Source organism: Haliotis cracherodii, unplaced genomic scaffold (assembly GCF_022045235.1).
Source record: "Haliotis cracherodii isolate W230 unplaced genomic scaffold, xgHalCrac1.p SCAF_2, whole genome shotgun sequence".
Taxonomy (NCBI): Eukaryota; Metazoa; Mollusca; class Gastropoda; order Lepetellida; family Haliotidae; genus Haliotis; species Haliotis cracherodii.
This window is the reverse complement of record NW_027266275.1, coordinates 2,633,710-2,660,670: the sequence shown is the minus strand read 5'-3', so window position 1 is coordinate 2,660,670 and position 26,961 is coordinate 2,633,710. Positions and strand designations below refer to the sequence as shown.

Sequence of the window (26,961 nt, the reverse complement as noted above, 5' to 3'; positions counted from 1 at the left end):
AACTCCAAAGCTTTCCTAGCCCGGGTAAAGATAAAATGTCCTAATAATGCTAAAACGATGGGGAAATTGGGAAATTACTCGCCCGCAGGAATATGTACTAGCCCCAGGCTATCAGGCTAGTGTTAATTTGTAACCCTGATTATTATATCCTGGGACTTCAGGCAATACATACATGTTTCACTGGTCAGTGTAAACCAATCATTTATTCATTATACGATGTTTCAAAGCTACTTCTTGCTCCTTCATCAGGTGAATGCTTAGTAAGTGCATAGAGTTTGTATATATATATATATATCATGATGTTTATACAACACAAAGTGGGATGAATGTACTCAGATAACAACATAATGACAAAGTCAATGACATAGACACAGGATTAATCCTTCGTCTTCGTCATTATATTGTTATCCTTGTATATTAATCCTATGTCTATGTCATGATGAGACACGCGAGTCAGCTGGTAGCTGTATATTACAACGTGATCTGGATAAAATACTATGTATCCTGCCTTGGAGGGAAATAAATTTCTCAGCGGGTGAATAAATGCCTTATGCCTCGCCAGGAGCAAGTCGGGCTGCACGTGGATTTCTGGGAGGCAAAATAAATCCCTTATACCCTGCTTCAAAGCAAAGAGCCATGTCAATGAAAGTCACGTGACATAGATACAAGATAACCTAAGCTCTAACAAACAGCTGTTTTCTATGTCGTATATGTCAGTAACATAAATTCGTCTCGTGGTACATGGGGGTTTATGCATCCCAAGTTAGGTTTTATACCACTCGCCTCCGGGATACATAAAACCCCATGTACCCCTCGTGATCCTGCTACAACTTCTGTTGTAGACAATCTATAACACTTCTGTAAAGGGGTGCATGTAGTTCCATCAGATTGTGTTAATGTTCCTACAGGTTAGACATTAGGACATTGTGTACTATAATCTGTGTCAGTCCAGTACAAGCTGGTGAATCCAAAAGACAAGCTAAGGTTTCAGTTTGAGATTATTATTTTGTGATAATTATGTCCTTGGACATCGGATACATGAGTATCACATTAATGTGATGATCGTTCCCATCAGCGTGATCCCTAATTACAAATGTGTACTTATACAGACTATTTTTAAGACGTGTTAATGAGAAGAAAACTGTGATGACTGTCTTGTATAACAAACAAAGTAGTGTATTTAGGTTCAGTGTTGACCTATACCCTATCATTGAGCCTATCATAAAGGAAACCAGTGTCCATGGAGTCGGGAAGAAATGCTATATCCCTGCTAATCAGTGTCTCATGACTACCGTCTTATTTCTCTTAATGGTTTATATGACCAGCAACATTTTTCTGTTATTTGATATTTGACAATCTAAATAAAATAAAACCTGTCATCTAGGCATGAATAGGCGAAGTTGAATTCTTGAAAGATGATTTACTTGAAAAGTTCACTGAACAAACATATTTGTTGTTTTGTATTGCAAACACTAAGTTGAGCTTCCTCTTTGACATTTTATTGTTCATGTTTGTCTACTGTATGTATTCCATGGTAATTTTGAAATTAACAATATAACAAAAACATGACGTTTATGGATTTTAATGTTCCAATGAATGTGTGGGCAGACTTTTAGTTTTTTGTTTCCAGATGATAAAAAAATTTTTTAACAACTTCGGGAAGACAGTACCTTAGTAAATATGCTTGAAAATAGCTTTTCCATGTAGAAATGAAGAGAAATTGGTAAATAAGCAGCAGTCATTTTATTAAATAACGATAATGAGTGTTATAATTGAGGCTTTCTGTACAATTACTCACAATGGTGCAGTTGTGTGCCTGGTATTCAACAGTCAGCATTTTGCAGTCATTACCATATATGGCAGGTAGAGCTCACACACCATGTTTAATGTAAAACATTATTAAATTTCTCTTTTCACCTTCAGTCCTAACATTGCCCTCCTCTGTGAGTGTGTCTTCTCGTCACATTCTAAATTTGGAATAATTGGACTAATATTCTTTGGTAAAATCCATCCGACAAATGCTGTACCATCCAGGTTTTGGGTAGGTTTCCAGGCTAGATGGTTTCTGTGGTAACTAGAACTAGTTTATAGCATCACATTCTTGAAAATAAACACCTTTTTGCAATTTCAACCGAAAATTATGATATAAATGTTGTAAATGAAGCGCTCTGAGCGTACTTTATTGTGTTCAGTATAGTGAGCATACTTTATCATGTGGAGTATTGCACTATATAAGCAACCCTGTAGATCATTGTTGACTGTGTTGTCTCAACTATTTATTTGTTTTTTATTAATGTCAAGAGAAGGTTTTAAAAACTATATGTATATGTTTATGTATAATTGTATTTTATGAGGAAGAATGTATGTTGTTATTCTATAGAGATGTATTTCTTGCAGTGTTCGAAATTAAACATGGAAATCAAGATGTCATAACCCTAATGTTAACAAGCATGAAGTACTCATATCCCCCGGCAATATGACATGTCCAGTTGCTATGAATTTTTTGAATTTTTTTAGATTCCCTAACTATTGAAAGGCAACAGGTACATTCAGTAAAGAATTATTAGTTGTACTATTTTCAAGATCTGCCCCGGACAGGAGCACTACCGTCATTTTCAGTCAAAGTCGTTGCCATGGAAACTTAAAAAATCCCAAACTTATCAAAAGGCACCAGTTCACCACTACACCTATCTATGTGCCAAGTTTGGTTAGATATCTCTCATGCTTTTTGAGTTCTATTAAGGAAACTACATGTGATGGAAGGAAGGACGGACTGCACCCATCCCTATATCCCTCTTCAACTTCGTGGCGGGGATAAAAGTAAAGATTTAGCGTCCCCAGATTCAAATACCAGGGGAGCACACCTCAAAGACCCAGAAGCCGTCTTTAGTTTCGAACACTGTATCGTTACCATGGTTCCCAGCTGTTGTTATCATAGGACACTCTCTATATGTTGTATTAGCTTTCACCAGCTTTTGTCGTTGTGTTGTTGATTTTTTTGTTTCATTTCTTTTGCATGTTGTTTGGTTGCCGCCCGCCTGCACGTATTGTAGACATAAAAAAGCTGAATCCGACAAAATGGCGGCCGAGGAAACAGCACGCAAACTTGGGCAGATTATTGCTGAGAAGGACGCGAAGCGGTAAGGGCAAGGCATGCACTATTTCTGATGTGTAGTAGAAGTAATCTCCCTTGGAACTCAATGATGCTATTTTTGTTTCTTTCCAATGTGAGATCCTATTTGTGAATTATTTTGTTTTTATATACGTTTCTTATTTTTGGCAGATGACAGAATCCCACATGTAACAAATGTTATACTGTAAATCTTGAAAATAACGCAAGCGTGAATTAAATGCAAAAAATGCGATTGGTCTTTGCTCACATTATTAAACATTGCATTTATATTGATCAACAATAAGACATTTTGGATAGCAGAAATACCAACTTAGACATACGCTGAAAACAAACAACTATGGATTCCACACCACTGTTTATTGAGCAGCACTTGTAACAAGTATATAAACAATATCATTCAAACACTAATTACATCCTGTGAATTGTCACTGCTGGGGTCAAGACAAGAGTTCTACTCACTTATGTCATCACTGATCACACCTGCAAGTCCAGACAAACGCCACCCACGCAACTTGGTGTCTTTGTTCCTTGCGACTGCTTCAAAGGCCGATGTGTTGTTTTGTCGGAATTACTCTACTCAGTGCTAATAAGCAGTGCTATTTGGTGTGTGATTGGATTAATGTAAGGTTGGATTAAGGTGAGGATTCTCCTGTAAACCTGACAGAGGAAATTTTCTTTAGATATAAATCCACTGATGCTTGAGAGGAGGGGGGGTGTCGCATTCATATTGAGTCGCATTTTTGGCTGTTATGGCCAGTGTTTGAATTCTTTTGGAGACGCATTAATTTCATGATTTACAGTATTTGGGATAACACTTTCTTAGTAGAGTACAGTTTCTAGTGCTTTTTGGGTGTGAGTCCTGCCCAGGATTCGAACCCAGACTCTTCTCATGGGGTCCTAGGTCAGGAAAGGACCCTGGTACCTCAAGCTTGTGAGCAGCGGAAATCAGGGGGATGTGATCAGGCTCCAGGACGTGGCTGCTCGGAGGTCATTGTAGGACATGGATGGTGCCATCAGCCTCTGGTTCCAGACCACCGTCATAGAGCTGCAATATTGCTGACTGACCTAAATAACAAACCAAACCAAACTAGGCATCTGGCACTTGTGTCCTGTTTGTACCTGGCTAACTGCACAAAACAGAAGGTTCCAGGTGCTCTGGGTGCATGGGAACACAGAACACAATGTCCATCCAGGAAATAAAGGATCTTTTTCACAACCAGGCAACATGTTTAGTCCACTAGTCCTTATAATGATGACATGTAGTAAAACCCTTAAAAATGGCAAGGCAAGGACTACAGGACTATTTCTAACGCTGCCAGGGTTTTAACATAAAAGACAAATAAAATTCAGAAAGACACTGACATTTTCTTGTGGACTACCAGATTTACTGTTAGGAAGATGGCATCTCTATGGCTTGTCATGTTTGCAGACTGGTGAAAATATAAATAATTTTTCTAACCCAGACTACAGTGGTAACAAGGGTCCTTGGGCCCTGTTTTCTTAGGGCTAAAACTGACTTAAATCTCTTACTTGCGACTTCCAATAGTCATGTCACTAAGATTACTTTCTTGACCAGAACCCTGTGATTTTTCTCATTGTTTGTGGGCAGTTAGAATCCTGAACTGGCTTCTTCTTATTCCTGTTTCTGTTGTATAGCTCACAGTTCATTTACAAAAATATCAGTGTTTGATAAATATTTGATAGATGATGCCCCATTAAAAAAAGATCATAAAAATTGTGCTAATGTCAAAACCATTACCATATTTAAGTAGAAGTTGATTCTTTGTCATACGAGATGTTATGGTAAGTATTTACGATTCCACAGATAATTACCGTCCTTGGTAGTACCTATTACTCACCTTTCCAACATTTTGTTTTGTTGGATGAATTTTGCCTTTAAACAGATTGTAAATCAAATTCTCAATCTTGGAGATAGTTTTTTGTGTAGGTGTTAAGTAGAGTGATTTGTAAGAGTTAGCCTCAGCCTGACCACTTGATGTGGTACATGCTGTTGCCCCTGTCATCGGTTCTAGGAATATAAATCAGGGAGTATATAGACAGGAAAACAGGGCAGGTGGGTGTCCGCAACGCCCCCAGCATCTCTGCGACAGCGCTGCTTCATCACCAACATGATCACTCAGATGTTGTGCTTATTTCAGGAAAATAATCACTACAGTTAGCCATTATACTGAATCCCTCCTCTACATCCACCTGTTTCAACAATCTTTCATGAGGAGGGTAATAGTTTTCTTCAGAAATGATTTTTACTATTTTTTATTTGAATAGTTATTGTTTGAATAACATGCTGGAAAAGAACAAGATTCCTTCTGGGTCATGTCTGCCTCCATTAATGTAAGTGCTCTGTAAGTATGACAGCACAATTTACAAAGTGTAGCAGTTTGGCTTCTTTGCAGTTACAGAATAGTTGTATGTACAGATGATGTAACAGAGCTGGAGCGATTGTAACGACTGCAACAACTGTAGCAACTACAGCAACTACTGCAACTCCTATCTGGCAACAGGCTGCGTTGATTGACAGTAATAGGCTTCAGTCAGAAGAAAGTTGCTTGCCTATCATTCTTTGATGATGGTTATCCTTGCTTGAAATAGACAAGAAACTTGTTTTATAATTTTGTAATAAGCCTCTGAAATAGAACAATTACTATTGTTTTTAGAGAAATGGCAATTTTATGTTATTTCATGTTATTGACATAACCGTCCAAATTCAAAAATTGCCAAGAGTGGCGCCAATTCTTCCCCTTGGCACGTGGCAGTTTATTATGTTGATAATTCACCATTGATTATTGGTGCTGTTCAACACTAGGAATTCTTTACCTAACTGAAAATGTTAAGCTTGACCAGAATTGAAACAGGTTTAATGACCTTCGTGTATTGGAAGAGAAAACTGTTACATCTCGGTGATAGCTGTACTTTCCCTCTTTCCTTGGATGTACTTGGACACGTGTTCAAAATTTTCACAAAGGAAGGAGAGACAAATTTTTTGATCATCCAGTGTAGTTTCTCTTGTTAATTGCCCCTGTGACAGCTATGGACATTGCGTAGGTGTCTTTGTGATTCACCGTACTTATTGATTGGATCATGTACAATAGTTTTGATTTTGATAGTACAATATTTGTCTTTTTGAGAAAAGATGTGATGCTTTCAAGGGTTCAAATTAGTAGATATAACTACTGTTTTTTTGGTGAAAATTGAGTTTGTCTAACTGTAGATTACTGACCTTATTTTATTTGGTACCAAGAGCTTTCCAAAGTAGGGTTGTCTCCATTTTACCAGGATAACTTCAGAATGACTACATCTTTGAAGAAACGAGCCAGAATAGGTCTTCAGCAACCCATGCTTGCTGTAAAATGTGACAATGCTTGTCATAAGAGGCGACTCATAGCATTGGGTTGTCAGGATCGCTGACATGGTTGATGCATGTTATCGTATCCCATTTGCATGGATCAATGCTCATATCAATCACTGGATTGTCTGGTCCAGACTCGATTATTTACTTACCGCCGTTATATAGCTGGAATATTTGCTGATAGCGGTGTATGACAACAATCAAACCAATCAGAATGACTATCTCTCCATCATAACTGTGACCTGGGTGAACTTGACTTACTCTGCTTCTGATACTCCTCACTGTTCATGGCTGCCAAATTTGTTGTTCACAGTGACTGTGCTGTTTACAAATTGCATTAAAACAAAAGGACATTCCTGTCTGTAGTTATGTTCAAGATTAACCTGTTGATCTACTAGTGGAAAGGGGGCACGGGTGGCCCAGTCGTCTACGGCACCACAATTAGCTGTGAAGAGTTGCCTCACTTGAGCATGCCAGAAACCTATGATTGTGGATTTGAATCCCAGTTCACCTTGATTATGTTTCTGGGTTTGTCAGCGCCAGACCCGTGCTTGTGGGTTTCACCGAAGTGGTAAATGTCTAAGGCCTACATCACTTCGGGCTTTCCTGGGGCGGTCGGGTAGCCTAGTGGTTAAAGTGTTTGCTCGTCACGCCGAAGACCCGGGTTCGATTCCCGACATCGGTACAATGTGTGAAGCCCATTTCTGGTGTCCCCTGCCGTGATTTTACTTGAATATTGCTAAAAGCGGCGTTAAACCATACTCACTCACTCACTCGGGCTTTCCTCCCACATTAAGCTGACACACCCTGATATAACTGGAATATTGTTAAAGAAGAGTTAAACCCAACTCAATCACTCACTCCTGGTGTCACAACCATTACCAGCGGAACCACTCTGGAGTATGGCTGAATACGTCAGATGTATCGGGTGAAGCCTGGGCGGCCTGAGCGACATGATAGACTGATCTGTTATGTGGCACAGTGGTTTGTGTATGTGTTGCTTAACTGTATAGGTTCTGAAATAGATTTCATCATGTTTGTTAAGTTGTGCCAGTAAGTGACAGCATCGGATAATGTTCCAATAAGAATGTATACAGTAATAATGAGCAAGTCTGTTTTATATGCATGGATATATAGCCTATTGAAAGAGCGATGTATACATGTGCAAGTTTTTTTGGAATAGACAAAAACTAGAATGGATGCCTTGCAATGTAGGTTTATTCATTGAAATAAATGTACATGATGCATTTGCACAGAAACATAAGTTACATACACAATTCATGAAAAATTTAATGTTTTTGTTGATAATGGGAAATACAATTAGGTACATGTGGAATTGCCTGCTGTCGGATCAACTGGAAACATGTCTGTGAGAAAGGGAGGAATCAGACCTTTGAAAGTCCATGTATACAGCATGAAAGTAGACAAACGTTCACCTCCTGCTCTGTGTGAAGGTTAAGATAGTATAGTTTGCAGTTTGTATGACATTCAGGTTAACTTACCGATCGGATTAGGTTGGGATACCAACTGAATATTATGTCAGTCACAAATGAAATCCAGACAGGTGGATGGGCAGACCTACCCATCTCAACATTTTGAATCTCACAGTTTCATCCTTTGGCTGAACAGTTGTGCTTGTGAAATGTCCCTGATGTCAGTTGTACACTGTGACGAAGTCTGTTGTGTGGTGAAATTAATAATAATCATCCATGGTCATGACATTTTCCTGAATTTGCTTGTAATACTGACAAGTCTGTTAGCTCCTTACAGGGGTAGATTTAATAACAAATTTGTATGTAGCCACTTACTTACTTAAATTAGGAATTTAACATGCGCTTTCCGACATATGAAAAAATCTCGCACGGGCCCGCCAGGCCATTTAGTGTTTGGTCGAAAAGGGTATGTCCGAAAAGGTGAGGCAACCTAGGTTGGGCTTTTAGGGCCTCCTTAATTGGGAGGACAAATTTGGAATTTTGAAATATGCCATATGTAGCCAAAGGGCTAACTCCTTTTACAGTGACTGTCACTTCTCCAAACTAACTGGCCTACAACTATGGGGGAGGCTGCAAAGTGGCTGTACCCGAGAAGATGTAGCCACCTAGCAGGGCTCTTAACATTTTAGAACTCCTCACCCCAAAACGTTTTGTCCCTGCACTCAGAGATTATATCTGGCTTCCATTTGCTTCATTTGATGGCGATTATGGGGAAATAAAGAAGTTGTTGGACACAACATTACAAAATGGCGACCAGTTGTCATTCAACCGAAATGATCCAATTAAAAAAAGTTCAACATACACATAGAAGGGGTGAAATATTGACTAGCCAGACGAACCATCTACTTTACATTTCAACAAGCCCTTTGTAATTTTAACCAGCCACAGGCCAACAGGCCAGCAGTTAAATCAACCCCTCCCTTGATATTTCAAACTATGAATGAAGGTGATGGTTGGAACCTTCATGATATGGTTGAACCACAAACCACAAACAAACAAAATGTCAGTGCTTCTTTCTTTGTGAGTTGTCATTACAGTAAGTTCAGTATAAGATGTCAAGGCCCTAGGTGTGGGAATACTTGTCCCATTCTCATGACAAAAAACTCAAAGTTCTCATTTGTCTGATCTATCAAAACAGCATCATTACAGCTTATAGGTGAATGTTAAGTAAACAGGTTGTCCCCTGCCACTTACTTCAGTTAACAGGTTGTTCCCTCCCACTGACTTCAGTAAACAGGTTCTTGCCTGCCACTGACTTCAGTAAACAGATTGTCCCTGCCACTTCAGTAAACAAATTGTCCCCTGCCACTTACTTCAGTAAACAGGTTGTTCATTGCCACTGACTTCAGTGAACAGGTTGTTCATTGCCACTGACTTTAGTAAACAGATTGTCCCTGCCACTTCAGTAAACAGATTGTCCCTGCCACTGACTTCAGTAAACAGATTGTCCCTGCCACTTCAGTAAACAGATTGTCCCTGCCACTTCAGTAAACAGATTGTCCCTGCCACTTCAGTAAACAGATTGTCCCTGCAACTACCTTCAGTAAACAGGTTGTCCCCTGCCACTTACTTTAGTAAACAGATTGTCCCTGCAACTAACTTCAGTAAACAGATTGTCCCTGCCACTGACTTCAGTAAACAGATTGTCCCTGCCACTTCAGTAAACAAATTGTCCCCTGCCACTTACTTCAGTAAACAGGTTGTCCATTGCCACTGACTTCAGTGAACAGGTTGTCCCTGCCACTTCAGTAAACAAATTGTCCCCTGCCACTTACTTCAGTGAACAAATTGTCCCCTGCCACGTACTTTAGTAAACAGTTTGTTCCCTGCCACTGACTTCAGTGAACAGGTTGTACCCTGCCATTAACTTCAGTAAAAAGATTGTCTCTGCCACTGAATTCAGTAAACAGGTTGTCCCTGACACTGACTTCCAGTAAACAGGTCGTAGTTAAGATTGTGTGTATTGTTGTTGCAGCACGGCCCTGGAGACGGACCTGCGGATTGAGCGGGAATGGCGCAGCACGTTGCAGCACAATCTGGAGGAAGAGAAGACACATGGCAGCCAGCTGCTGATGGAGTTACAGCATATGAAGGACCTCAAAAAGGTAAAGATGCTCCCACCAGATCCTTGCTGCTTCATAACTAGACCCTTTTTGGGAGGTTGATGCTGCTTCATAACTAGACCCATGTAGGGAGACAGATGCTGCTTCATAACTAGATCCTTGTAGAGGCTGATACTGCTTTGTAACTAGACCCTTGTAGAGGCTGATGGTGCTTTGTAACTAGACCCTTGTAGAGGCTGATGCTGCTTCATAACTAGACCCTTGTAGGGAGGCTGATGCTGCTTCATAACTAGACCTTGTAGAGGCTGATGCTGCTTCATAATTAGACCCTTTTAGGAAGGCTGATGCTGCTTCATAACTAGACCTTGTAGAGGCTGATGCTGCTTCATAACTAGACCCTTGTAGGAAGGCTGATGGTGCTTCATAACTAGACCCTTGTAGGAAGGCTGATGCTGCTTCATAACTAGACCTTGTAGAGGCTGATGCTGCTTCATAACTAGACCCTTGTAGGAAGGCTGATGCTGCTTCATAAGTAGACCTTGTAGAGGCTGATGCTGCTTCATAACTAGACCCTTGTAGGAAGGCTGATGCTGCTTCATAACTAGACCCTTGTAGGAAGGCTGATGCTGCTTCATAACTAGACCTTGTAGAGGCTGATGCTGCTTCATAACTAGACCCTTGTAGGAAGGCTGATGCTGCTTCATAACTAGACCCTTGTAGGAAGGCTGATGCTGCTTCATAACTAGACCCTTGTGGGGAGGCTGATGTTGCTTCATAACTAGACCTTTTTCGAGGCTGATGCTGCTTCATAACTAGACCCTTGTGGGGAGGCTGATGCTGCTTCATAACTAGACCCTTGTAGGGAGGCTGATGGTGCTTCATAACTAGACCCTTGTAGGAAGGCTGATGCTGCTTCATAACTAGACCCTTTATAGAGAGGCTAAATTGTTTGATAGGCATTACTTAAAAGTTGACGGATGACAAGGTAGACACAATTTTATGGACATTTCGGTATAGATCCTTATACCGTTGTCAAGCAAGACATTGTCGCTTTTTACAGTATTATAGAAGTTGTCATCCATAAAATTGTGTCTACCTTATAAAGAGGCTGATGCTGCTTCATAACTAGACCTTTGAGGGGTGGTAGGGTAGCCTTGTGGTTTAAGTGTTCACTCGTCATGCCGAAGACCTGGGTTCAATTTCCCACATGGGTAGAATGTCTTACTTGTGTGTCCCCCGCTGTGATATTTCTGCATTATTACGAAAAGCGGCGTTAAACCATAACTCGCTCACTCACTCACTCACTCACTTGACCCTCGTAGGGAGACTGGTGCTGCCCCCTAACCAGACTTCTTCTAGTATTTACATTCCTGCTTATTGACTCACTTCAGCTTCCAGTCCTTTGTATCTGTCCACACAGTGTAGAACATTGGGGTTCATGTCCCACTTCCAGGTGGTAAACCGTATCAAAGACTGATTGATGAAAACATTGATTAGATGGCATTAGTAATCAGATAATTCAGCAGGTAGTGACCTAGGGAATGAAAGACTGGAAGTCCCATGTAGTGCACTATTTGAGATGTAGAGGTTATGACTTGTATAAATAGTGTTAAGATCTCTGAGTGAGGTGAAGGTGAGGGATGTACTGACTGATGTTGCTTGTTTCAGGAGTATGACGGTCTGCGGCAAAAACACGAGCATCTCAGTCAGACGTGTGAGGAACAGGAAAAAGCCTTGTCTGAGCTTGGATCTCATCTCAGCGAGTATGTACTGCCAGGAAATATCTCCTGAACTGAACTTATCTCCTTACCTGAAACACCACATGGTGTCCTATGCACTGGAGTAATATGCTAAGCACTGGACAGAGTGCCACAGGAGTAATACGCTAAGCACTGGACAGAGTGACACAGTGTTAATACACTAAGCATTAGACGGAGTGACACAGTAGTAATACGCTAAGCACTGGACAGAGTGACACAGGAGAAATACGCTAAGCAATAGACAGAGTGACACAGGAGTAATACGCTAAGCATTAGACGGAGTGACACAGGAGTAATACGCTAAGCACTGGACAGAGTGACACAGTAGTAATACGCTAAGCATTAGACGGAGTGACACAGTAGTAATACGCTAAGCACTGGACAGAGTGACACAGGAGAAATACGCTAAGCATTAGACGGAGTGACACAGGAGTAATACGCTTAGCACTGGACATTGGATCAGGAGTAATATGCTAAGCACTGGACGGAGTGACACAGGAGTAATATGCTAAGCACTGGACGGAGTGACACAGGAGTAATATGCCAAGCACTGGACAGAGTGACACAGGAGTAATATGCCAAGCACTGGACAGAGTGACACAGGAGTAATATGCTAAGCACTGGACGGAGTGACACAGGAGTAATATGCCAAGCACTGGACAGAGTGACACAGGAGTAATATGCCAAGCACTGGACGGAGTGACACAGGAGTAATATGCCAAGCACTGGACAGAGTGACACAGGAGTAATATGCCAAGCACTGGACAGAGTGACACAGGAGTAATATGCCAAGCACTGGACGGAGTGACACAAGAGTAATATGCTAAGCACTGGACGGAGTGATGCAGGAGTAATATGCTAAGCACTGGACGGAGTGACACAGGAGTAATATGCCAAGCACTGGACAGAGTGACACAGGAGTAATATGCCAGGCACTGGACGGAGTGACACAGGAGTAATACGCTAAACATTGGACAGAGTGACAGGAGTAATATGCCAAGCATTGGACAGAGTGACACAGGAGTAATATGCCAAGCACTGGACAGTGTGACCAAATACCCTAAGCACTAGACAGAGTAAACCAATAGGCCAAGACAGAGTGTCCCAGCAGTAATACGCCAAGCGCAGGACAGTGACCCAATACGCCAAGCACTAGACAGAGTGACACATTACCCCAAGTACTGGACAGAGTGACCCTTACCCAAAGCACTGGACAGAGTGACCCTTACCCCAAGCACTGGACAGAGTGACACATTACGCCAAGTACTGGACAGAGTGACCCTTACCCCAAGCACTGGACAGAGTGACCCTTACCCAAAGCACTGGACAGAGTGACCCTTACCCCAAGCACTGGACAGAGTGACCCAGCAGCAATGCACTTGATGAAGCATTCAAGTATCAACACCAGCACAGGACAGAGTGGTCCAATAGCACCCCATGCACAACCAAGGTACAATAGACTATGGCCTTAGTAACCCAAATGTAAAGAGACAATGCAGTGCAGTTCAGTGCAGCATTTATGCCCAAATGACCTTGAAGGCAGAACAGCTGTAACTTAATCCTCGCTTTGTAAGAATAATGTAAAACTGAAACACACAAAAAACTAATTGACACCAGTTCCATGGCAACTTATGCTTGTGTTGAAGGACCCGATGCACAACAGTTTCCTCTTCAAGTAGGTCCCCAGCCACCGTTGCTTGTTGTAACAGACAACTGAAATAAAGCTGGTGGTCATAATACACCGACCATCTGGGTTGTTGCTCGTAATATAAATCTCTGATTTATCTGGTCCAGACCATCTTTTTTTTCCTTGTTTTTTTATTATTCCATTTCATGTATAATGTTACAAGTGTAGGTATTAACATGTATATATGACAGTATTAACACAAGTTATAATTTTCATAGGTGAGGACAGGTAGATAGTGTAGGATATGTCGTTATTAAGGTTCTTCTCAAACTGAGAGGGAGATTATAGATAATTGTTTACAAGAAATAGATGATTACTAATTAACAGGTAATATGTTTCAACTGCTTCATTAGATTATGAGATGTAAGTTTTGCCATTTCTGAGCATATTGGTTAAATTGATTATTTTTTTTAGCGATATACCTTTCCAAACAAATCGTGTCTTTTAGTAGTGAAAGAAATCGTAGTGAAAGATAAATCTTGTTGTTTTATGTTTGATATGTAGATGAATCTCTTTGCTAGTATAATAATATGATTTGCTACATGGTTTTGAGTGGAAATTCCAAAAAAGATGAAGGTGAAATATTGCTGACTGCTGTTTGACAGAATGTTGATGAACTACGTGGGTGTTGCAGGTCCAAGTTGAAGGTGGAGGACATGCGGGAAGCCAACCTGGTGCTGAAGGAGGCGCAGTGGGTGGGGGACAACGCAGCCACATCCTGTAAACAGTGCAGCAAGGACTTCTCTATATCCAGGAGAAAGGTGACTAGTTCATCTACCTAGACTCAGAGGTCACTTGTGTCATGTGTCAGGGAAGGGGGAAGGTCACATGTGTTATGTGTCAGAGAAGAGGGAGGTCGTGCCTTGTGTCAGGGAGGAGGGAGGTCGTGCCTTGTGTCAGGGAGGAAGGTAGTGCCTTATGTCAGGGAGGGGGAGGTCGTGCCTTGTGTCAGGGAGGAGGGAGGTCGTGCCTTGTGTCAGGGAGGGGGAGGTCGTGCCTTGTGTCAGGGAGGAGGGAGGTTGTGCCTTGTGTCAGGGATGGGGAGGTCGTGCCTTGTGTCAGAGAGGGAGGTAGTGTCATGTGTCAGGGAGGGGGAGGTCATGCCTTGTGTCAGGGAGGAGGGAGGTCATGCCTTGTGTCAGGGAGGAAGGTAGTGCCTTATGTTAGGGAGGAGGGAGGTCACTTGTGCCTTATGTCAGGGAGGAGGGCGGTCACTTGTGCCTTATGTCAGGGAGGAGGGAGGTCACTTGTGCCTTATGTCAGGGAGGAGGGAGGTCGTGCCTTGTGTCAGGGAGGGGGAGGTCGTGCCATGTGTCAGAGAGGAAGGTAGTGCCTTATGTCAGGGAGGAGGGAGGTCACTTGTGCTAATGTCAGGGAGGAGGGAGGTCGTGCCTTGTGTCAGAGAGGGAGGTAGTGTCATGTGTCAGAGAAGAGGGAGGTTGTGCCTTGTGTCAGAGAAGAGGGAGGTTGTGCCTTGTGTCAGGGAGGAAGGTAGTGCCTTATGTCAGGGAGGAGGGAGGTCACTTGTGCCTTGTGTCAGAGAAGAGGGAGGTCGTGCCTTGTGTCAGGGAGGAGGGAGGTCACTTGTGCCTTGTGTCCGGGAAGAGGGATGTCACTTGTACCTTGTGTCAGGGAGGAGGGAGGTCACTTGTGCCTCGTGTCAGGGAGGAGGGAGGTCACATGTGCTTTGTGTCAGGGAGGAGGGAGGTCACTTGTGTCTTGTGACATCGAAGCGGGAGGTAGTGCCTTGTGTCAGGGAGAAGGGAGGTCACTTGTGCCTTGTGTCAGGGAAGAGGGGTGTCACTTGTGTCTTGTGTCAGGGAAGAGGGAGGTAACTTGTACCTTGTGTCAGGGAGGAGGGAGGTCACATGTGCTTTGTGTCAGGGAGGAGGGAGGTCACTTCTGTCTTGTGACATCGAAGCTGGAGGTAGTGCCTTGTGTCAGGGAGGAGGGAGGTCACTTGTGCCTTGTGTCAGGGAAGAGGGGTGTCACTTGTGCCTTGTGTCAGGGAGGAGGGAGGTCACTTGTGTCTTGTGACGTCGAAGTGGGAGGTAGTGCCTTGTGTCAGGGAGAAGGGAGGTCACTTGTGTCATGTGTCAGGGAGGAGGGAGGTCGTGCCTTGTGTCAGGGAGAAGGAAGGTCTCTCGTGTCATGTGTTGGGGAAGGGGGAAGTTGTGCCCTGTGTCAGGGAGGAGGGAGGTCGTGCCTTGTGTCATGTGTCAGGGAAGGGGGATGTCGTGCCATGTGTCAGGGAGGAGGGAGGTCACTTGTTTCGTGTGTCAGGGAATGGGAGGTGGGGGTTTGGGGAGAAGTAGTTGTTATTTACACCATGTGTACTTAAATGATTTACTTTGTTCAACCCTTAGAAGTTGATATCTGTAGAATAAATGGCTCAGAATTTATATTGTGTACAGGAAAGTCCTCAATATGCATGCAGCACATGTTGAAATGTCATCACTGAAACTTTGATAAGGAATTGTAGTGCTGTGGCACTAGTTTTGCCATGTATTAGAAGAAGGGTACTTTTCAATTGTATACTAGATCAAATGTTGGTAGGTTTTAACATGCAAGAGTCTGACAAAGTAATACCTGATATTATTTGTCACGTTTTCAGATTTTGTGTATGACAACACATGTAATATGAACGTCTTCTGATTTCAGCACCACTGCCGAAACTGTGGAGATATTTTTTGTAATGAGTGTTCCGACAATAAAATGCCTCTTCCATCGTCGTCAAAGCCTGTGAGAGTCTGCGATAGCTGCCAGGCACTGCTCCTGCAGAGGTACTCCGCCACATAGCCCAGTCTCACTCTATGTCTTCACAGCAGCACACGGACAGGAAACACAACGGAACAAGAGGAAGCTCTGCCACATTGCCCAGTCTCACTCAATGTCTTCACAGCAACAGAACAAGAGAAAGCTCAAGGTCAGTCACCATGCAAGGTCAAGGACAGGTGTGCAGTTGCAAGGATATTCACTTGCAAGGTCACAGACTATCTCTGTGCAGTCAAGGACAGTGATTGCAAGGTCAAGGACAGTGATTGCAAGGTCAAGGACAGTGACTGCAAGGTCAAGGACAGTGACTGCACAAGGTCAAGGATTGTGCAGAGACTGTGTTTCTGGGCAGATTGAGATTACAGACAAACTGTGCAATATGAACTCCCATCTCCCTCTTGTGACAAGAACTGTGATATGTAGAACTGTGTAAAGAGCTTGGAGCTTGACCACAGTGCTTGACAGGTTGCACTTGCATGAACAAGTATTTTGTTGATGAAGATGTTTAAGTGAAAGATTCATTGGTTTAACTTGTAGAGTAACATTCAGCTTTGCATATTGTCTCACAGTTGAGAAAACAAAGAAATCAAAAATTCATCAAAACATTTTATTATTCAAGGATATGATATTTTTTTATTTCTTTGCCTTGTAATCAGTGTAGAAATACTGGTGCAGATGGGAGCCAATGCAGAGATTTCACTGAATCACTGGAATTAACACTGTCATGATAAAGAAAACAAGGTTGTGTGTCTAAACAAGAAAGTTGAATGTTCATGTGAAGGCATTTTGCTTTGATAATCCAAACTTAAGTGCTATTCTTTCTTGATAAAACTGTGTACATAGTTATTCATGGGACTCAACCTGCTGCTTAAGTCAGTGGGTCATCCCTATGTTACTGGCCATTGCTAGGGTACATTTCCTGTTCTATTCCAACCAGGTATCATTGATGTAGCTGAGTGGCTTGTAGAAGCAGTGTAAGGCAAAATAGCTCATGTAATTCTTCTGTATTGCAAAAGGGGGGCATGGGGGTGGCCCAATAGCCTAAGGCGCCGCAATCAGCTGTGCAGAGTTGCGTCCCTTGGGCACACCAGAAACCTATGATTGTCAGATCGAATCCCGTTTCGCCCCGATTATGTTTCTAGTTTTGTCAGCACATACCTGTGCTTGTGGGTTTCACCGAAGTGGTAAATGTCTGAGACCTGCATCACTTGGGGCTTTCCTCCCACATTAAGCTGACACGCCGTGATATAAATGGAATACTTAAAAGCGGCGTTAAACCCAACCCACTCACTCACTCACTGTATTGCAAAACCTGAGAACCAACATTGTGGACTGAGAAGCGTTGGAGCATAAGATGCTGCTGTGGTAAAGATGGTGATGTAGATTGAATACACAAAACAAGACTAGATGAGCAGCATCTCTCCACTGAAGTTTCCTTGGAGCATCACTGCTGAGGCTTTGTTGCTGTCAAAGATTGCATGAACCAGCATCTTCATCATCAGATAATCATCACCTGAACTTTTGGAGGTCTCTGTCATGAACACATAAGATCCCAGGAGTTAATCCATGCTTTTTGATTTTGATCCTTTACAAATGTTTAAGATGACCCGAGACCTGTCAAAATAAAAACAAAATATGAATGTTTATATTTCGCATGATGTTGTCTGCATAGTGGAAAGGAGTAAATGCTTCACCTAGCTGTGACGTGGATGTTTGCTTTCTGTATTGTACCAAATTATGATTACTGTCCGAGATTAGTTTGTTTTCTTACATTGCTATGTCCAGTGAGACTCATAATATATTATGATTTATTAACGTGTATTTTTCGAAGCTACCTAAATAGTGCAGACAGGAAATTACGAATTTTATTCTGGTGACAGTTTCTAAAGTGACGTACAGTATGATAGTGTTGCCTCGACCTGCTAGATGGCAGTCAGAATTCACTCCTCCAGAGCTCATTCCAAATAGGGATTGTACCTAAGACAATTGTAAACTTAACATACACTTATGACAGAAGTAGCACCTGTGATTGCTTATGGATGGGAAGTTGTTCTCAGCAATGATTCTATCGTAACTCCTGTGGAATGGGGGCCCTGTTCCAACTTTAATGGCCTGACATCATTACTGGCGTGTTTTGTCAGGTACATTTGGCAATCATGCCGAGGGTGGGGTTAGATGCCTAACATGGATACAATGTGTGAAGCCCATGACCTGAAACTGGCAGGTCCTGGCTGTGTGGTGGCCTTGACCTTAAACTGAAACGTCCTGGCTGCGTGGTGGCCTTGACCTTTAACTGATATGTCCTGGCTGTGTAGTGTCCTTAACCTCAAACTGCTTGTATCTCCATCTTGCCATTATGAACAAATATGTAGCCAAAGGTTTTGTTGTCGGGTTAACTGTTTTGTAGCTATATGACATAAGGATTGACTGACCATCAGTAAAGTGGCTTGTGTGTTCTAGTGTGTATGGTGTTGGGGTTCACTACTGGTTTGTGAGTTTCGCGGCTTTCAGTAATAATTTGGGGAGGGTCCTGGACATATGATGGCAGTCACCAGGTACTGATTATAGATGGGGATTCCTTGGTTGAAATGAAACTGTTGGACAGTTTGAAGTTTGATTGTATTTTGTTTCCGAATAGAAACCTCAGTTGGATCAAATGTGGATTAGTTTTTGTGATTCAAACAGCACTACTTTTACAGTGATCCAAACTAAGCATGGACGTCCTGGGGTCCTTGTCATAAGCCTTCTGTTAGAAGTTAAAGATTTAGATGGTCTGTACATTCAAATACCTAAGGACCAAATCTTCAAGACCCCCCTTAATATTGAACACTGCTTTGGACATCCCATTGGGCTCCTGTAGTAGTTGTGTCCATTTAATATTTCTATGCTAGCTGATATAGTTTGCGTCTGGTATAAGCTGAGGTTAGAGCAGAACCACTGTATTGAGGCTGCGATTACTAATTAGATATTCCAGGTGGATGAAGAGTTTAGGGACACCCTCCCTCTGTTACATGTCTGATATTGTAAACTTGAGTTAATGATTTCAAATTGCCTACAGCTGCAAGTCCATCCCGTCACATTTCACAAGAAAGTACACTAAGCAAAGCAGCATCTTATTAAGCATAAGGTTGAGATTAATGATGGAATTATAGATCAGTATTTTTTTCCTTGACATCAAACTGGAAGGTCCTGGCTGTGTGATGTCCTTGACCTCAAACTGGCAGGTACTGGCTGTATGATGTCCTTGACCTCAAACTGGCAGATCCTGGCTGTGTGATGTCCTTGACCTCAAACTGGCAGATCCTGGCTGTGTGATGTCCCTGACCTCAAACTGGAAGATCCTGGCTGTGTGATGTCCTTGACCTCAAACTGGCAGGTACTGGCTGTGATGTCCTTGACCTCAAACTGGCAGATCCTGGTTGTGTGATGTCCTTGACCTCAAACTGGCAGGTACTGGCTGTGATGTCCTTGACCTCAAACTGGCAGGTACTGGCTGTGATGTCCTTGACCTCAAACTGGCAGGTACTGGCTGTGTGATGTCCTTGACCTCAAACTGGCAGGTACTGGCTGTGTGATGTCCTTGACCTCAAAATGGCAGATCCTGGCTGTGAAGTCCTTGACCTCAAACTGGAAGATCCTGGCTGTGTGATGTCCTTGACCTCAAACTGGCAGGTACTGGCTGTGGTGTCCTTGACCTCAAACTGGCAGATCCTGGTTGTGTGATGTCCTTGACCTCAAACTGGCAGATCCTGGTTGTTTGGTGTCTTTGACCTCAAACTGACATACAACATTAAGCACCCCCAGATCAACTTCAAGACAAATCTGTAAGTTATCTTTATAATTGTCCCCTAATAATACCGAAAACTGACGTGACAGTCACACACACACACACACACACACACACACACACACACACACACACACACACACACACACACACACACACACACACACACACATGCATGCACGTTGTGATATAACTGCAAGAAACTTTAACGCCACGTTAAACCCCATTTCATTTCACTTCATGTCAATTTTCTGGGCTCCCAAGGCTCTTATTAAGTAGTGTACTCGATGGGGCAACCGAGCTAGGCTGATTGGAACTGTCAACTCTCAGCACTGGGTGTATTGGATGTACATAGGTAACACCCGCTACTAAATATATGCTTTGATTGTGACTCATATGCATTAGGATGAGACGAGATTAAGTCCAAATGAACCAAATATATATAGACTTGACATTTGTCTATGGTCAGATCTTGACATCCTATAATGAGTTGTGTGGATACTGCTATATGTTAAAAGTGTATATGCACCAGTGTGCTTAACCAGTTCAAGTTTGGTTAGTACAATATCAAGGAAATATTTACTTGGTTTGTGCAGTTGATGTTTCTGAGCAGATACCAGAACAAAGATACTTGTGCTGTTATACTTATGTGTACTGGTGCGTGCATGCAGCAGAGCTGAGCTAGGCTGTGTGGCTATGTGTATATATGTATGTATTATGTACTTATGTAAATATTCAACAAATGTGTATGTGGATGTATCTCAACAAATATAGATTTATAAAATCTAACCAATAAAGGCATTTCAAGAACACATATTTCTCACTTTTGGACTATGACCAGAAATCCTTTCAGATTTGCTTGTCTGTGGATGTGTTTTGTCGCTATCAAAGATTCTCTCGTGACTGTGTGAGTTACCTGGAACCACTGTTATTTTGTTTCTTTCAAAGGTATACTGGTTGGATAATGAAATCTGTGTTAACGTCTGGTAAATCCATCAGTGTCAAGGGAACCAGTGGTGCCATACTTTTGTCCAGATGAGGTGCTCCATGGTCAGTTAAAGTCCACTCCTTTGGGGATTCTGGCCTGGAAATAGATCCCAGCAATCTATGCCAGTTGTAACGTGCGACAAGATGAGTCAGATGACTCAGTTAATAGTTTATCATTCCCTTTTGCTCATAATATCAATCACTGGTTTGTCTGGTCCAGACTTTTTTTTTACAGGCAGCAATGTGTGATGTTAAACAACAAACTAATAAACAAACAAAACAATCAGTATAGGTGTCGACATTGTAATCAGTTTGTTTGTTTGTTTGTTTGTTGTTTAACACTGCACTCAGCAGACATCCAGCTATATGAAGACGGCCTGTAAATAATCAAGTCTGGACCAGACAGTCCAGTGATCGATGTCATGAGCATCGTTCCACGAAATTGGGACACTATGATATCCAAGTAAGCAAGCCTGACCACCTGATCCTGTTGGTCCCCCCTTACAACAAGCACAGTCACCTTTTACGGCAAGCATGGATCTTCACGGGTCTTGTAATTGGTACCGTGTGATACAGATATGTTTCTGTGTATCATGGGTAACTTGTAAATTAATATACATCATCATGATTGAACTAAGAGGTAAACAAAGTGTTGCCCAGTCCTCCGCTACCTCCTTCAGATTACTATTGAACCTATTATGCTTGCTTTTAAAATGTTAAGACATTAAGTTCTACCATTATTTCCTTCAAGTTATCCAGAAAACCCATCCAGTGTTAGTTATATGACATTAATTGAACCTATATCAACAGATTTACCTGTATATGTGATCATGTGTATATGTACCATATTTCTACAAATCAAATCATTCATTCTTTGTAAGATGGATTTTTGACACCTTCTCCAAGAAAAAGAAAATGTTCAGTAACCATGTCTTGTCACAGGATAGTTCAGTAACCATGTCTTGTCACAGGATAGTTCAGTAACCATGTCTTGTCACAGGATAGTTCAGTAACCATATCTTGTCACAGGATAGTTCAGTAACCATGTCTTGTCACAGGATAGTTCAGTAACCATATCTTGACACAGGATAGTTCAATAACCATGTCTTGTCACAGGATAGTTCAGTAACCATGTCTTGACACAGGATAGTTCAATAGGGATGTCTTGTCACAGGATAGTTCAGTAACCATATCTTGTCACAGGATAGTTCAGTAACCATGTCTTGTCACAGGATAGTTCAGTAACCATGTCTTGTCACAGGATAGTTCAGTAACCATGTCTTGTCACAGGATAGTTCAGTAACCATATCTTGTCACAGGATAGTTCAGTAACCATGTCTTGACACAGGATAGTTCAATAACCATGTCTTGTCACAGGATAGTTCAGTAACCATATCTTGTCACAGGATAGTTCAGTAACCATATTTTGTCACAGGATAGTTCAGTAACCATATCTTGACACAGGATGGTTCATTAACCATGTCTTGACATGTTAATTTCTAGCAGTGGCTATTGTAACTGGTATGACAGATGAGAGGATACGCTGAAATCTGGTTGTTAAGCAAGGTCCGAAGTATCCCGACTCCCAGGGATCGGGTGGGCATTGCTCGCAGATTTGGCCGACTGTATGTCATTGTGCCCATGGAGCATGGTTCAATGCATCTTCCCGAGGCAAGTGAGTTAACTCTCTTGCCTCGGGAAGATGGGTTCCATGCAGTATCTCGTCAGTCAACCAAAACATCTGGTGTTTAAACGGGTAGGACACACTGGGGGAGAGTTTGTGTGTATTCTGGACTTTCCAGTGATCGGAGACTGCCGTGGTTAGCTGGAATAATTGCTGGCTGCAAGGCTTAACAAACAAACACGCACTCATTCGCTTGTTACAAGCGACAGACACAGCTTTAGAATATACTGCAGAGCTCCAGAAGGGCGGCGTAACATACAAAAACAATTCCTCATAACCGTATTAATGGGTGATGCTGGTCTACAAAGACGCAATACAATTCATCATAAGCGTATTAATGGGTGATGCTGGTCTACAAAGACGCAATACAATTCATCATAAGCGTATTAATGGGTGATGCTGGTCTACAAAGACGCAATACAATTCATCATAAGCGTATTAAGGGGTGATGCTGGTCTACAAAGACGCAATACAATTCATCATAAGCGTATTAAGGGGTGATGCTGGTCTACAAAGACGCAATACAATTCATCATAAGCGTATTAAGGGGTGATGCTGGTCTACAAAGACGCAATACAATTCATCATAAGCGTATTAAGGGGTGATGCTGGTCTACAAAGACGCAATACAATTCATCATAAGCGTATTAAGGGGTGATGCTGGTATACAAAGACGCAAAACAATTCATCATAAGCGTATTAAGGGGTGATGCTGGAAAACAAAGACGCAATACAATTCCTCATAAGCGTATTAAGGGGTGATGCTGGTATACAAAGACGCAATACAATTCCTCATAAGCGTATTAAGGGGTGATGCTGGTCTACAAAGACGCAATACAATTCATCATAAGCGTATTAAGGGGTGATGCTGGTCTACAAAGACAGAATACAATTCCTCATAAGCGTATTAAGGGGTGATGCTGGTATACAAAGACGCAATACAATTCATCATAAGCGTATTAAGGGGTGATGCTGGTATACAAAGACGCAATACAATTCATCATGACCCAATTTATGGGAGTTGCTGGCATACAATACGCTGTGCAATTTAAAACAACCAATAGTACAACACTGTGGTTACACAATGTAGCCTTTGAACGCACCCGAATATCTTGACTCTCATCTTTACTTACCGAAAGCATCACCTGTTCATAAGCTTCACTGCAGTGCATATTGTTACAAATCGGCTACGTCTCGCTTATAGTAACTCAGACATATATATCGCCCCCGTAAGCTAATGCGACATGTGAAAGCACATAAAAAAAGAATATTAGCAGTAACCTGAAATAACATTGTAGAAGAACTAGGTTTTGCTTTCCTCCCACGATAAGCTGACTCGTGATACATTGTATAACAAACACCATAAGCACTCACTTATTTGCAAGCAGTGACTTGTTTGTCGAAAGGGCGTATCAATAGTACTATGACTGCCATGTCAACATATGCATGCATCCTAAATACTGTGAACCGGGTGTAACCTCTCACAATAACATGAACTCACTTAATGTAGGAGACAGTATTACTATAGCTTCTTTTTAGGTGTGTTCTCGCTGATTTTATCTGATGTAATTGTAAACGTGGATCAAGTTTTTCGAAGTGCATCTGTACGTCGCTATCAAAGTCGTTCGCAGTATACGTGATCTGTGGCTTCACTGCTACAGATTCATAAAGGTCACACCTAAAGACAGGCGCAGGAATATGTAGTTTTGTTATGTTATGTTGTATGTTTATAATAATAATAATGATAATAATAATAATAATAATAATATGTGCATTTATTATGCGCCAAATTCAAGTCACTATTATTGCCCCGGTCAATGGATCACTGTGCACTCGATTTTCATTCTCAGCTCCCTGGGGAGTATACAACCCAAGCTGCCTGTGAGCCACATTACCATCTCACCTTACCGGGTACGCATTCACTGCTGGGTGGACAGAGGCACATTTCGAACAAAGTCACGTGCCCAAGGAGACGCCACATGTGAATCCTGAATAGCATCAGATTTGTACATGCTCAACCATTTCCTCAACCCTGAATCCCGAAAACAGAAATCTCAAAGCACATCAGAATTCCCTCCACAAAGGCAGAATGTCAATCCCAGACGAAAACGGAAAGAACACGTTTCTATGTCATAAATGGGTGCGATCTGAATATAAATTACTGAAATAAAATAGAGAAGAAAATGAAATATATGTAGACTATTTTTACGCAAACCATTATTTTCTTAAAATGTTGAATCTACGTACCAAATACGACTTTATTTGCATCCCTCGTACCTACTGAGTCCCGTATTCTCTCTAAACAGGCCCTTCAACTGGCGTACCAAAAGTGGATTGGCAGTCTCACACATTGCACATGCTCGCTGGTATGTGGATAAAATCTACTGCAGGTCTATATACTGAACAACAAAAGTTCCTGTGACATTGAATAAGATTTAATGCAAAGTTGTTTTTTAACAAATCTGATACAATTTCAGTTTGCAACAGATAAAAGACTCCTGTAAGTGTTCAAATGGTTTAATTTGCCATACTGACTTCAGAAAATGCGTGATTTCATATAAAAAAACAACATGAACATGCCAAAGTGTCAACCTGCAAATCAATAGCGTGTGTGTCCACCTCTGGTTGCGATGCAAGCAACACATCTTCTTCTAACGGAATGGACCAGGCGTCGCACAAAGTCCCGTGGGATATCTGTCCATAACTGCTGGAACATGTTTCAAAGTTCCTGGAGTGTCTGTGGAACACGTGGTTGACGTCGAAGGCGCCGTGTGCTCGATTGGTAAGAGATCAGGGGAGCGAGCCGGCCAGGGGATGACATTCACGTTGTTTTGTTGAAGAAAATCCTGAACAAGTCGAGCAATATGAGGCCGGGCGTTGTCATGTTGAAAAGGTAATACCTGGGCCATGATGACGCAAATGGTATAACAACAGGGCCGATATCCTCGTCGCGGTAGCGCTGTCCATTGAGATTTCCCTCTACCACTATCAAACGGGTCCTCTGTCTTGCTGTAATCCCACCCCATACCATAACGCTGCCGCTCCCGAACCAATCTTCTTCCATGACACAATGATTGACGTAACGTTCACCTCGACTTCGGTACATCGCTGTGTCTGAGGTGAATACGAGTCTCGTCAGTGAAAAGAACTTTACCCCACTGTATGGCCATCCAGCGTAGACGCTGTCTGCACCACTGTAGACATGTTTGACGGTGGTTTCCTGTCAAAATGCGACGTCTGGCGGGTCTTCTGGCGACAACACAATATTTAATCCCTGCACGTCTGAGGCGACGACGTACGGTTGTGAAGATATTCGTCGAAGGCCAGGGATGCTTCTTGCAGTCACTGTTGCTGGCTGGAATCGATTTCGTAGGTGTGTTGTTCGAATCCAGTAGTCTTGTCGATTATTGGTTACGCTTGGCCTGCCACTCCGAGGATGGTCTCTGCCTGCATTCGTCCGTTACCAAGGTTGCCATAAACACCAAATGGTGTTTCTTTGGACGTAAACTGCCTTGCAACATCATGTTGACTCGAACCTGCTTCAAGCATACCATATGGCTCGCAGACGCTCATTTTCGGACAGGCGTGGCATTTCGTAATGTTGAATAATTGCGTAATTTTGTTGTTTTTCTGAGTGGTTTTTGTCAGCACGATGCTAAACAATGCATATGGAATCCCGTTAACGCTCATGTTTTTATACCCATTCTTGGGTAGTGAAATGCATGGGGCTTGCATAAAAGTCAACTTTTGCATGGAATGCATGTTTTTCTGTAGCAGATGTGTTTTTGTGACTTGATTCCATACATGTACTACAATATTGAAAACCAAACTTTACTTGTTTGAAAAATACACTAAAATATTGGTGTCACAGGAACTTTTGTTGTTGAGTATATTTATATTTTATACACAGAAATAATATCTGTACAAACATTTGATTTTTTTAAATCTTTTCAACCGTCAAATACTTTACAGTCGGCCTAAAAGAAAGAAAGCACCAGTGCACGCAAAAACAAATCAATTCAAGTTACCTCCCTTTGATCGAAGAGCCTCCATTGTATCCCACCTGACATCGCGAGCAAGGCCAGAAAACTGTTTGTAATTTCAAACACCTTCATTCGCGTTGAGACACAAATCTGAGCCGGTGGGAATGGAAACATTATGATTTCTCTTACGTAATGTTTACCGATAAAATAACGACCCACCTACACAAATAATTGTTCTAAAAA

General features: G+C 42.1%; 1 protein-coding gene across 3 annotated transcripts in view; it reads left to right on the top strand.

The window, feature by feature from the left end:
• The window catches only part of LOC139469441 (RUN and FYVE domain-containing protein 2-like), a 72,137-nt gene extending 53,269 nt beyond the window's left edge, over positions 1–18,868 (top strand). For 2 of the 3 annotated variants that reach the window (XM_071251608.1, XM_071251610.1), the window contains exons 12-16: positions 3,054–3,140; positions 9,969–10,098; positions 11,725–11,819; positions 14,138–14,264; positions 16,165–18,868. In XM_071251608.1, the coding sequence (XP_071107709.1) occupies positions 3,054–3,140; positions 9,969–10,098; positions 11,725–11,819; positions 14,138–14,264; positions 16,165–16,302 (577 nt within the window). In that variant the 3' untranslated portion in view covers positions 16,303–18,868. The remainder of the gene's footprint in view (positions 1–3,053; positions 3,141–9,968; positions 10,099–11,724; positions 11,820–14,137; positions 14,265–16,164) is intronic. The other variant, XM_071251611.1, reaches the window with a different exon arrangement.
• Positions 18,869–26,961: the final 8,093 nt, after the last annotated feature.